Below are 14,785 nucleotides of genomic sequence, written 5' to 3' on the forward strand. Positions count from 1 at the left end.
TTTAGCAAAAACTTCATTTTCTTTATCCATGGAGTTCTTTTTTAATTTTATGGAAAAATAAATTTCTATCAGAAACATGGTTATTCAATAAAAAAAATATCATGAGTTGTAAAGCAATTTAAAAACAAGAAAAAAATTAATTTTTTAATTATTTTTATGCACCTACATAAAAAATAACAAAATAATCACTTAAAGAAAGTAATATGAAAAATAAAAGAATATATATTTTAGTTGCGTTGAATAATGATGAGATATGTTTTTAATAACAAGTACAAATTTGTTTCATATGTAATAATAGATAAAAACAAGTATTGGAAAAAAAACATCAAATATTATTTAAAACCATGTAATAATTGAATAATCTTTTAAAAAATTACTGTTATTAGTTATTTAAACAACATTTATAATAACCCAAGTTCATCTGGCTTGCAAATAGATGCCTTTAGGCTTGAAATCTGGGTCCATGTGCCCAGATTTTAGAGCACAGGTCAGTTTTTTTTTTAAAAAAAAAAATAACAGTAGTAGTTCTCAGTTATTTCAAGTTTTTTTTTTTACTTTAAAAACCAAAATTTCAACTTTTTCTTTTTTCACATGAAAAAATCACATGGATCATCGAAACCTCATTTCCACCCGTGAAATACATTTTAATTGGAATAAAAACTTAAAATTAAATCAAATATATATTTTTTTCAAGTTTTGATCTACTGAGCATTACAGTATCATTAAAGGTTGAAACATTCTCATTGAATTTCTTTCTTAAACATGAATTTATATGCATAAAAAATAGAGTTATTAATAGTAAATATTTGAATCACGTATTAATATTTATAAAGAGTTTGACGGTGACAACTAAATAAAAAATAAACTAATAATATATCTAGTTGAAAATAAATTTAAACATGTTTTATATGAAATTCACATTAATAAAAATGAAGAATTAAACAAAAAAAATCTATTAACAAGTCTAAGATAAAAGAAAGCAAAGACTTGATTTTTTAGTATTTATTTTGGTGCTAATTATGTAATTCTACATATCTTACTTGTTAAAACAAATTAAAATGAACTCATACACCATATACTACATGCACTATAGGATTGATATGTATTTAGACGATTTAAGATTCATCAAGATTAAAACTATCAAATTTAAATTTTAAGTTGAACTGATCGATCACTTGGTTAAATTAAGTGAACCTAATCAACTGCTTGTTTATTAGAGATGAACTTCTAAAAATATTCAAGAATCGATTAATCGATTGACTCGATCAATTTGAATTGATCAACTATTTGACTCGTCAGCGGAGTTTGAATATTTAATTTTATTTGAAAAGTTAGAAATAGCTTTTTGAAAATATAAGATGATTTTGAACATATAATATATAAAGACTATTTCAAAAGTAAAACTAACTAAAAATTATCAATCTTAACAAATTTTAAGATCATGCTAAATTGAATTTTCATAACTAAATATAAGATTATAATTATTACACTCATTATATTTATACCCTTTCAAACATTCTAACTTTTATTGAGTGAGTTATAGAAATATAAGTTTTAATTATATTATACAATTATAGAAAGAGTATTGTTATATTTAAATAATTATAAATCTTTAAGAGTTTTAAGATAAATTCTTGATTATTAGCAAGCTAAATTACCAAGATAAAAAAAAATCTTGAAGAAAATAATTTTTTAAATGATTAAAAAAATTAGTAAAAATTGATTTGAATTATTAAAAGGACTCCACACTCAATATAATATAATATAATATTGGTGAGGATTCATGACGTTTTAAAGAAACTTGGCATTAGTGGAAACCAAAAGGAAGTCATCACAAAAGTACCTTAGGGATATGTACTTTAGAATGAACCATGAATGAATAGTGTTTTACAATATGGTGCCACCTGTAAATTTAATTGATAAGGTTCCTCGGCATACAAACCCATACGAAGTGCATCCTGACGTGTATTGAGAATGTAATTATTGCGACGGCCTCAGCCATGTCGAACGGGAAATGGACGAAAATCACAAGGAAAGTGGCCCAAGTTATCTTTGCAAAAAAACGGGTGACGTCCCTGAGTCCACGGTAGGAAAAAAAAAGTCTTCGGCTCTTCAAAACACAAATTCTACATGACGTCGACAAATTTATCAAGGTTAATTATATAAAAACCTGGTCTCGAAACATGATTTACAATCGTAGAGAAGAGGCATACTACATTGAGATGAGGAAACAGCAGGACTCTGGCTATCCAGTTGGAAGACTTGGCAAATCCTCCCAAAGAACACAACAGCATGCAAACAACAACACCCGTTTATTATTAACCAAACAACTTATTGCATAAAATCACACGAACGTTGCCAAGCGGTTTCTTAATATAGAGGCATCAGCTTTTAAAATTATTTGATAATTGTTTTGTTAAGAAAAAAGAAAATTAACTTGGGAAATTATCTGTAATTTTTTTATAAATCCTTATTTTAAGAGAAAAATAGAAATTATGAATTTGACTCGAGTAGAAAACTACGATTAAAATTAAGTCCAACATTTAGGAGGAAAACGCGGCTATATTCTTGAAAGAAGATGACCAGTTATGTGAAAGCAACTCCATCTAATGCTACTCAGTTAGCGATGAGTCAGCCAGTATTTTAATACATGTTATTTTTATTATTTTTTAAAGTATTTTTTATTTAAAATTATATTAAAATAATATATTTTTTATTTTTAAAAAATTTATTTTTACATTAACAATCAAAATCTGAAAACACTAAAAAATAAAAAATAAATTATTTTTTTCCAAAAATATCTTTAGAATGCAAAACAAACATATCCTTAAAAAAATGCCAACAAGCATAAAAATCCTAGAAACTCGGGCTCAAGGAAAAACAACATGAAGCATCTGTAGCGAGCCAGAATGTTTTCATGCACAGATACATATGAACATGGAATGAATAACAAGAACTGTTGGGTAGGAGTGGAGGTGGAAAAAATGTCCCGCTGAGAATTGCTTGTCCCATCCCAAGTTCACTGCTCCAAAATCTAGAATTTCTATTTACAGCTGAACTTGTTTGTCCCGAGTCCATTACTCCAAATATTCCCTATCCATGTCAATATCTAATTACTAATCATGTTAAGCATCTAGAAAGTGGAACATCGCCTACATAGATATCCTCTCTATTTATTTAGTTCTGAACGATTGACATCTTACAACTAATGTTTTCACATATTTGGCAAACAGTTAAAAGTTGAGTGTAAAATTAGCAGCCCATAGTAAGCTGCCAGAGCTAGGAGCTCAAATGTACATAGCTCGCTACAGATAAGAACACACATTTACTGTGAACAGAGAAGAAAACGGTGCCCTTATACCAGGAATTATTTGGTCATGTATACTCCCAATCCGTATTTGAAGCCACAACTCTTAATGGAGTCTTCGGTGACAGTGAATGATATTAACCACCAGAAGCAGCAGGAGAGTGTTGCTGCTGCGATCGAGCAGCGAAACCAGCAAACCAAGCAACACTCATGAGCTGAACACCAAGGATTAGAATCCACCAAGATACCAGCCCCCTAATCATATGCAACATCCATGTTGGAGCACTGAGCTCAGCCCCAAGCTTCAACCCCCTCATCAGCTGTAAAAGCCGATAGGACTCGTACACAACTGGGGTTACCAACCATACTGGTGACTGCCAGTGCCAGGTGAGCAGCTCAGTCAGAATTTGTACAGATAAAAGCAGCATGTAAGGACCCAATAGAACTGCAAATGGGATAAAAGGCAGCTGGGGTTGGAGGATGCCCTTTCGAGATCCCAATAATGCCATCAAGGGAATCACAAAACCAGATACAGTTGCAACCATGTTCCAAAATTTGTAACTCAAAGGAGGCTTGCTATTGCAGGTTTGTGCCTGGTTTTTGGACCGAGAACAGGAATCGGCCATTAGAAGAAAAAGGGTAGCACCAAGATTGAAGATGCAATCCAGTCCAATCAAGGAAAGGAGGCTGGCTATATTGGGACCAAGGAATACAGAAGATAGGGGCAACCATAATGTCGGTACCATGCCTGTAGTCAGGAGAAGAGAAGGGCCCAGAAGCCACATCGGCCATTTAAGAAATTGAAAGTGCACCAATGACTGATTCGTTGTATCTGCAAGCTCTTCACTGTTGGTTGCTGGTGCTTCAGCTGTGTCTTCAGACTTCAAGGTTTCAAATATGTTGCTAGTTTTCTTCAATAAGTTACCAGAAGCATCAATGGTAGGAGCATATGTGACAGGTGAAGGTTCCCATGGAGTCAATTTAGTACAGCAAACAGTGGTGTGATTAACATGAATTCTAGGAAATCTGAGACCATGATGCATGTTTAGGTTGCTTGGCAATTTTAGCTTCCTGAGATGGACTTGGTGAGCATTAATAGTAGACATTGTAGGAGGAGCTTTAACTAGTGATGCCATAGCTTGATTTGCAAACGAAGCTTTACCAAGTTTGCATATACGATATGGTCTCAATCTCTGAAACACGGAAACAAAGGCCATAAGAACATTTACCAGATCAAAGAAGATCACAATTCACAAACCAGTGAGTTCTCTGTGGTTTAAACTAAGTGCATATTTGCTTAAAAAAATTTCCTATACAGCCACGATAATTTCTTCCGGCTAACAAATTATTTTAACATCTCCAAGCAGCTTAATCAAACAGCAACCATACACTCCAGACACCACAGCAATTGACTCTCGAGAATTTTACAAACAGTAACAGATTACAGTGAGTTAATATAGAATCATTTGAAAATAAAACATTGCCAAAATTTACAAAACAGTAGCACCATCAAGCTCATCACAACTTGAGCTATTAAACTTCAAAATCAGAAATTAATGACAAAATTCAACAATACCCACCATAAAAGTTAGAGAATTGAAAGCCCAATAAGAAAACAGCTTCCATATCTCAAGTCACCAACTTCAACTACACTCTACAATACAACTACCATAAGCGCTCTAAAAACTAGAAAGAAACAGATTTTATCGAATAATAAGCAATCGTTGAAAAGAGAGACATCTAAAAAGTAAAAACATGTAATCAAGATAAAGAAAAAGAATAGAAACTTGAAATCGAGGTTTACCTTCTGAGAGAAAGGAAGAGAAACCTTGCTGTGCTGATTATGTAAAGAAATGTGCAGTGGAGTTTTTTTTTTTTATGAGCTCAAATCTCTGAAGGACCGAGTTTCTGGCCTGACTAACTCGTGAAATGAAACTTGGCCGCGACAGGGTTGATGAAAAAATCCGATTTTGGTTCGCATGTGATTTCAGATTTTTTTAAACAAAAAAAATTAGTTTGGGTCAGCCCACTTAACTTACGACCCAAATCTTCATTCGGATAGGTTGTGGTTTCACGGAGTTATACCATGCTTTGCTTCTATTTTGAATAAATATAGCCTGCATGTAGAAGTTATTGAAAAAAGAGGGATGATAACATCGAGAAATTTTGAACTGTAAGATAGAAGGCGAATATTGATAAATATTTATAAGGAAAAAAAAATTAAGTTCACTCTTTTTCACTTTCATCCCTGTATTCGATATGCTTTGGTCTGTTTCATGAAATTTATACACAACTAGTTAGTTGGCTTTTAAGAGGAAAAAATGAACGTGCAAACGATTACATAGTTTTTTTATATTAGAAATTCAAATTGAGAAGTTGATGTATATATTTAATTGATTTATTTTATATAATTTTAAATAAAATTAAATATTTGTTTTGCTTCTAGTCGAATAATTTTTTCTATAACCACAAAAAAATAATAAATAATAGTACAAGACCCAAAATTTGATATATCCTAGCCAATGAACTTTAAAACACTAAGAATATTCTATATTTTATGATATAATTTAAAAACGATATTAAAACAACAACATATTATATATGTTAAGGTTAATCTTGATTTAAATAATTGAACTATAATAACTCTATAAAATATAAATTAAAATAAATTATAAAAACTAGTTCTAATCAACGAAATAACAAGTAACAAGAATGAAAATAAAAGAAAAAATTAATTTAAAAAAATATTTTAAAAACATGAGCGAACTTAAGTGAATCAGTCAAACTCACAATATAAATTAAAAAAAAATTAAAACTGCTCAGCCTTTCACTGTAGCAATCCATGGTGAATGGGTAAGCTGTTTTTTTTTAGCTATCTTTTTCTTAAAAAAAACTTTTTTTATTTTTTTTTGTTTTCTATGCCTTTCAGTTTGTTTTTCTTCCTTTTTTTTAATTTAGTTTCTTAATGTTAATTTTTTTATTTAGTTATTAAATTTTCATAACACTAATCTCGAGTTTAAAATGTTAACTTGATTTAACAAGTTAACTTGGAATTTTTTTGTTTTTTATTTTTAATTATTTTTTTCATTTACTTTAGTTTATTAAAGTTAAATTTATTTCTATTTAGTTATCAGATTTTCATGACACATATCCCAAGTTTCACGGGTTAACCCAGTTAAGTATGGATTAACCCGTCTATTTTTTTGTCTTTTGCTAATGTTAATTTATTTTTTTATTTAGTTATCAAATTTTCATGACAGGGATCTCGAGTTTAACAGGTTAACCTGATTTAACGAGTTAACCCAAAGTTTTTTTTGCTTTTTTTTAATTAATCCTTTTTGTTTAGTTTACTTTGTTAATATTAATTTTTTTCTATTTAGTTATCAGGCTTTCATGATACATATCTCAAACTTTGCGAATTAACCTGGTTTTATAGGTTAACCCATCCATTTTTTTGGTTTTTTTCTTTTGTTAATAATAAGAAAAATTATTTAGTTATCAGACTTTTATAATATGAATCATGGGGTTAACGAGTTAACCTAGTTTGATAAGGTAACCTGAAGTTTTTTTTTAATTAATTTTTTCCATTTAGTTTAGTTTGTTAATGTTATTTTTTTTTCTATTTAACCATCAGACTTTCATGACACATATTTTGAGTTTGTCAGGTTAACCAAGTTAATTTTAGGTTAACCTGTCAATTATTTTCTATTTAATTATCATATTTTCATGATGTAAATTCTAAGTTTGATGGGTTAATCTGGTTTGAAGGATTAAATCAGTTAATTTAGATTTTTTTTCCTTTTTATTCATTAGTTTTTTCCTCTTATAGCTTTTTTTTCTTTTTTTCTTTTTAATTAATATTTTTTGTTTAATTTAGTTCATTAATATTAATTTTTTTTCTATTTAATTATCAATTAATGTCTTTATTTTTTTTTTCATTTTATGTCTTTGACTTTAGACAGCACAGTGTAGTTCATAATGAAAAAGTTAACGCGTTTTGTTTTTTTTTTAAAAAAAAATTTGGTTTGTTTATGTTAAAAGTATAGTTCATAATGAAAAAACTAACGCGTTTTGTTTTTTTTTTTTACTTTTTTTAAATTTTTGGTTTGTTTATGTTAAATTGTTTTCTATTTAGTTATAAGACTTTTAAGAAATGGAGCTTATGTTGAACAGATTACCTCAATTAATTCAGATTGCTTTCTTCTTTTTTTTCGTTGGTTTTTTCTCCGTATAGGTTTTTTCTTATTTGTTTTTCCTTTTTAACTAATGTTTTTAAATTTATTTTGTTGATATTAAAATTTTTTCTATTCAATTATTAGACTTTTATAAAATAGATATCAGATTTGATGGATTACTCAGTTAATTTAGATTTTTTTTATTTTTTTTCATTGGTTTTTTTCTTCTTATAGTTTTTTTTAATCCAATTAGTTTTTTTATTTTTCTTTTTCTTTTTCTTTTTTTATTTTTTTATGCCATTGACACTCCATAACGAAAACCGATGCCTTTTGTTTTTTATTTTATTTTTAATTAATTATTTTTGTTTATTTTAGTTTGTTAATGTTAATTTTTTTTTATTTAGTTATCAAACTTTCATGACATAAATCTCAGGTTTAACAAATTAGGCCAGTTAATTTTGGGCTAACACGTTAATTTTTTTTTATTTAGTTATCAAACTTTCACGACATGAATCCAATGTTTGACGGGTTAATCTGGTTTGAAGAATTAACCCAGTTATTTCATTTTTTTTCTTTAGTAGTTATTTTTTTCATGTTAGTTTTTTTTTCCATATTTTTTTTACCTAGTCTATTTAATTATCAGAGTTTTATAATATGACCTTGCAGTCAGACCCACGTCCAAAGCTATTGAGTTTGATATTGCAGCCTAACTCACTTAAACTTAAATCATGCAAGTTTAATATTGTTATTGATATTATAAATATTACTCTTAGGTCAGACATTGTAACCAAATCCAAGACTTTTAAACATAGCTTTGTAGAAAAACTTAATACTTTTATATCTTAGTTTTTTTTATATTTTTTATATATAAAAAATTGATCTACAACATCACGCGGGTCATCTAACTAGTTAAGACTTGGTACAAGATAAATTAAAAAAAAACAAAAAAAAGCTTCTTTTAAATAAAGTCAATTGATGAAAAAGGAAGAAATTCTATCCCAAATTAAATTTTTTGGTATATAGGTTTTTTTAAGGAAAAAAGAAATTCTTTTATTTTACTTAGATGAAATTTTTAAAAGAATAAAGAAAAGCTATTTTAAGACAAAGCTAAGAGGTCAGATATGGTGGATCTATTATGAGGTCTAAAATCAGGGACGAACCTGTGAACTTGTCATTTTAATTTTTCATCCTCTTAACAATTTTTTTTTTCCAAATACATCAAATCTCTTGTGAACATTCTCTTTGACAACTACACCCTCGTTGAAAATTTATGGTAAAGGTACTTGATGTTTAAAAATCATTTTTGAAATTTTTTAAAGCTAAAACACTCAAAAAAAAAATATAGAAACCTTGGTAAACTTGTTTTTAACGCTAAACAACTTGAAAATCAATTCAAAATTAGCCCAAATCCAAAAACTCACTTGATTCAAATCTATAATCTCATGTAAAATAAAAAACAAAAAAAAACTTAAATAAAACTCTTTTCATTGAATGAAACTAATTAACATCAATATTAATATTTTTCTTGAACACCATTAGTGTCAATTGAAACTTTCTCTTCTTATAACCGGAATTTAAAAACTTCTTTTCCTTTCTCAAACTAGAAATCTAAAAATAAAACAATTAAAGTTTTGAGTCAATGTTGAATTTTAAAAAATTTGAGTAATTAAATAAGTTTATAGCTTGGAAATCAAAAGGATGAAAGTAAAGATTTCTCTCGAATTTTAAAATCACCATCCATTTCCTTCAATTTTTCTACTATAATCATTTGTCTTTCAATCTTTCTTTTTCTCAACAAATTTACTTAATTTTTTTTTTAATTTGGTCTCATAGGGAAAAATTAAAAAAAATAAAAATTAGAATGGATAAAAATAGTATTGTGACAATCCATAATGTTATCATGTGTTTTAGTCCACATTGCTTTCTACACCATGGAGCTCAATGTTTTATGTAGTAGTGCACACTATTTTTCGTGTATAAACGGGGCAAGCAACACACAAAATAAAAACAAACGGTGAGTTAATATAGCAACAAAAAGGTTTTATTGAAATAGCATATTTTTGGATGACGTGGTTCTAAACTGTAACATCGATTAAATCTAAAATTAATTGGTTGTTCAGTTCATAATATTCAGTTAAACCGGTAAATTAATTTTAAAAAATAATTAAAAAAATCAAAAAACTATCAAAATTGGTGCCCGAGATTATTTTTGAAATTTAAATATTTGATGGCTGGAGTAGAATATTTGATGACTGGAATAACGACTTCATGGTTATTCTAAAAAAAATTTAAAAATTCTTGTAAAAATTTAAATATAATTCAATGATAAAATTAAAAGTTATAACTATTTAGAGTCATTATTATGATATGCTGCAATTAAACTTTCTATTGCGTCTAAACTTGTTCTACTGGTTGACATATTCATTTTTTAATCTATCCACGTAACATATATGTGATGTATCATCGTATAGTTATGTTAAATTCAACTCTAATTGTTTAGAATCATCCGTTACCATAAACCCAATTACATCATTAACACTTATAAAACATGTTTAAAAAAATAATTTATAAAATTATAATTTTTGAATTCAACGATCAATCAATTCATATAATTAGATCAAGAAGGCTAGATGTTAAATTATTACTGGTTCAAAGTGCAATAATTATCTTGTCTCGTTGATGAATAACAACATTTAGTAAATGTGATGTTTCTGAAAGGCAATAATATAAAAATATATTATTTTACTTTTTTTAAAATAATATTATTTCCCAAAAACTTTCAACTATATGTTCTATATATAAATAAACCTGCACTTTACACTACACAACACCATGTTTTCTTAGGGGTTGGTGATGTGTTGGCCATGGGCTTCGAAGTGCGTGTGTGTGTATTTGGAATTAATGATGTATTTGGTCCCTGACCTCCCATTTCACAACTCAATTTTATTATCCTACTGCAGTCGGCACCCAGTTTTTATCCCCCACTTTATTTTTTTTTATTACCGACAGTGTCAAACCCCACGGTCAAAGACCACCGTGCTCCTCCTTCGCAGGACCAAGCAACTTGTTCCCGACCCAGCACCAAAAAATCTTGGGTTTTGCAGCAGGATTCAAGTGAAATGAATTTAGATGTTGGACCGAACAGAGTAGAAGATTCAAAACCAATTGCTTCAGTACTTAAGTACTTAAGAGAATTATAATTTAAATAGTAATATTTATATCATACATAGTGATATTTTTTATTAATACTTTAAATTATAATAAAAATAATTATATTTATAACACAAATAACTACATTTAAAAACCCAACAATATTTTTAACACAGATAATAATATTTTTGAGATGAATATTTAGAATTATAATAATAATTATTATTATTATATTGAGAATTTCAAAAATATTTATAATATAAATAATAATATTTTTATATTAATACTTCGAATTGTAATAAAAATAATAATATTTGTAACACAAATAATATTACTTTTTATATCAATACTTTTAATTATAATAAAAAAATAATATTTATAATACAAATAATAATATTTTTTATATTAATACTTTGAATTATAATAAAAATAATAATATCTACAAAAAAAATAATATTTCCTTTTGTATCAAAACTTTTAATTACAATAAAAAAATATTTTTAATATAAATAAAAAAAATATTTACAATACAAATAATAATATTCTTGAATATGACTACATAATCATATCTAAAAATACTGGATTAAGTTGTCCAATCAAACTCAAGAACAGTAAGTCTAACTGGGTAGTCAAATCCAATCTTTTTTTATAGTATTTTGGGTTGGTTGAGTGACACCCAACAATTGTAGGTTATGTTGGGTACCAGGATTCAACACTAGTAATTCCTTTTTAAAATATTTTGGGTTTAGCTTGACAGCTAAAATAAGATTTTTTTTAATTGTAAAAATTATATGAATAATTCTTAATTATTGGGATGCCTTTGATTACATTAGATAAATTTATTTGTATTTGAAAAATCAAATTTTCATGTGAAAAAATCACATGGATCATTGAAATTTCATTTCCATTCATAAAACATATCTTAACTAGACTAAAAATTTAAAATCAAATTAAATATATATTGTTTCAAGCCTCGATCTACTCGTACAATATTATTAAAGGCGAAAACACCTCCATTAAATTTCTTTCTTAAAATGAATTCATGTGCACGAAAAATAGAGTTGTCAATTGTTTATCTTTGAATCACATATGAATATTTATATATATTTTGATGATAACAAATAAATGAAGTAATAATACACTTGATTTGAGAAAAAAATTAAATAGGTTTCATATGAAGTTGACATTAACAAGTATGAAAAATTGAATAAAAAAATTTGATCAATAAGTCTAGGACACAAAGTGAGTAAAAATATAATCTTTTAGAATTCATTTTATTGTTGATCGTGTAAATTCATGTATCTCACTTAATAATACAAATTAAAATGAGCTCATACACTTCATATTATATATATTATAGAATTCATATTTATATAAATGATTCAAGATTCACCAAGTTTTAAAATATTAAATTTTGGTTTTAATGTGAACTGGTCGACCACTTGGCTATACCAAGTGAACCCAGTTAACTACTTGTTTATTAAATATGAAATTCTAGGAATCTATAGGAATGAGTTGATCGATTGATTGGCTTGACCTATTTAAACCAATTAATTGTCTAGGTGGGTTTCAAAAACTATTTTTTTTTTAAAAAAAACTTATGAACAATTCTCATTTTTGCAAAATTATTAAGAGAGGGTTTCTGAATATATAATATATAAATACCATTTCAAAAGCAAAAATAAATAGAAATCATCAATCCTGACATATTTTAAATTTATGCTAAATTAAATTTTAATAACTAGCACAGAATTATAACCATCACATTTAATACACTTATATTCTTTCAAACATCTGAAGTTCTTTGAGCTGAGTTATAAAAATATAAAATTTAATTGTATTATCTAGTAATATAAAGAGTATTGTTTCATTTCAAATAATTACAAGTCTTAAAAAGTTTATAAAATATAGATGAAAAATCTTGAAAAAAATATTTATTCAAATAATAATAAAAAATTGACAAGGATTTATTAAATATACTATAATAATTAATTTGAATTAGTAAAAAATACAATACTGTTGATATCTATAAAATGTTAATGCCGACTTACTCAATCATATTAAAATTGAGTTTATAATTTTTTATCTATTTAATTTAAATATTTTATTATACTACAGTTCTTGAAGAATCCGGCAACCCGAAAGGAGAAGGAAGAGGCAGGAAGTTATCACGAAAGTACCTTTGAGGCTTGACGGCTGCCGCTTCTTTTTTTTTAAAAAAATAACATCGAAACTAAACCCAAAAACTGATTTTTCTTCTGTCTTGTCCTATTAGAGGCAAAAACAAGTAAGAGGAAAAAAGAGGAGAGAGTAAGATGAGAGCCACCCATTTTTAATTGTAACAAGAGATCATGACCGCTGAGCTTGTCTCGATTTCTTCAAAAGCCCCCACAATGCGATCACTCACTATCACTCACTATCTCACTCACTATTCTTTTAACAAATCCAAGATACAAAAACTTGGTTTTTTAGTATTCATTTTGGTGCTAATTATATAATTCTACATATCTTACTTATTAAAAAAAAATTAAAATGAACTCATACGCCATGTATTGCATGCATATTGATATGTATTTAGATAATTTAAGATTCATCCAGTTTAAAATTATTAAATTTAAATTTTAAATTCAACTGATCAACCACTTATTTATTAGGAATAAACTTCTAAAAATATTCAAGAATCGATTAATCGATTGACTCGATCAATTTGAATTGATCAACTATCTATCTCATCAGTAGGGTTTGAATATTTAATTTCATTTGAAAAGTTAGAAATAACTTTTATTTTTAAAAAATGTAAGATGATTTTGAACATATAATATATAAAGACTATTTCAAGAGTAAAACAAACTAAAAATTATCAATCTTAACAAACTCTAAAAACATGTTAAATTGATTTTTCATAACTAAATATAAGATTATAACTATGACACTCATTATATTTATACTCTTTCAAATATTCTAACACTCATTATATTTATACTCTTTCAAATATTCTAAGTTCTATTGAACGAGAATTATATTATATAATCATAGAAAAAGTATTGTTACATTTAAATAATTGTAAATTTTTAAGAGCTTTAAGATAAATTCTTGATTATTAGTAAGCTAAATTACCAAGATAAAAAAAATATTGAATTTTTTTTAAAATAATTAAAAAAATTAGTAAAAATTGATTTGAATTATTAAAAAGACTCCACACTCAATATAATATAATATAATATAATATTGGCGAGGATTCAAGACGTTTTAAAGAAACTTGGCATTAGTGGAAACCAAAAGGAAGTCATCACAAAATCACCTTAGGGATATGTACTTTAGCATGAATCATGAATGAATAGTGTTTTACAAGGACGGCATACATCTAGTACTCAAGTAATAGACAATACAATTACCAAATCACCGGACCATGACAGTGATGTGGTCCCATTTGTAAATTTAATTTATAAGGTTCTTCGGCATACGAAGTGCATCCTGACGTGTAATGAGAATGGAATTATTGCGACGGCCTCAGCCACGTCGAAAGCGGTTCGTTATCTTTGCAAAAAAACAGGTGTCGTCGCGGTAGGAAAAAAACAAGTCTTCGGCTCTTCAAAACACAAATTCTACATGACGTCGACAAATTTATCAAGTTTAATTGTATAAAAACTTGGTCTCGAAACATGATTTACAATCGTAGAGAAGAGGCATGCTACATTGAGACGAGGAAACAGCAGGATTGAATGAGTATTGATTTACGATAAGGGGTATAAGCAGGGGCGGAGCAAGAAAAAATAAATTAAGGGGGCCAAATTAAAATAATTATTTTAAAAGGATTACAATTTTAATTATTTTACTACTAAAATTATAAATATTATCAAGAAAGAGGCTGGAAAAAAGCATTTGGACCGGGAAAAAAACATTTCCTTGCAGCCCACCCGCCAGGAGTAGGAAACATTTCCATGCACTCAGGAGTAGGAAACATTTCCTTGCAGGGCCCACGCCTCAGTGCACAAACGTCATTTAATCTTCCACGAAAAACAGAATGACATTTCCTTGCAGGGACACCCTTCAAATATAGGGGCCCACCTAAGTGCAAAAGAACATTTAATCGCCCACAAAAAAGAGAATAACATTTCCTTGGAGGGACACCCTTCAAATATAGGGGCCCACC

General features: G+C 27.6%; 2 protein-coding genes across 2 annotated transcripts in view; both read right to left on the minus strand.

Annotated features, from left to right (window-relative positions):
• The window catches only part of LOC105132053 (SPX domain-containing protein 3-like), a 49,968-nt gene that overhangs the window by 7,484 nt on the left and 27,699 nt on the right, over window positions 1-14,785 (minus strand). The window lies entirely within an intron of this gene.
• On the minus strand, window positions 3,135-5,284 carry LOC105132062 (uncharacterized). Its single transcript, XM_011035346.1, has 2 exons — window positions 5,112-5,284; window positions 3,135-4,500 (listed from the first exon to the last, which is right to left on the minus strand). Exon 2 carries the CDS (start codon window positions 4,441-4,443, stop codon window positions 3,445-3,447), a length of 999 nt encoding a protein of 332 aa, XP_011033648.1. The 5' UTR covers window positions 4,444-4,500; window positions 5,112-5,284; the 3' UTR covers window positions 3,135-3,444.

Source organism: Populus euphratica, unplaced genomic scaffold, assembly GCF_000495115.2.
Source record: "Populus euphratica unplaced genomic scaffold, PopEup_1.0 scaffold2.1, whole genome shotgun sequence".
Taxonomy (NCBI): Eukaryota; Viridiplantae; Streptophyta; class Magnoliopsida; order Malpighiales; family Salicaceae; genus Populus; species Populus euphratica.

Coding starts and splice junctions, on each gene's coding strand:
- LOC105132062 (XM_011035346.1), bottom strand. CDS start 4,443: ATGGCATCACTAGTTAAAGCTCCTCCTACAATGTCTACTATTAATGCT.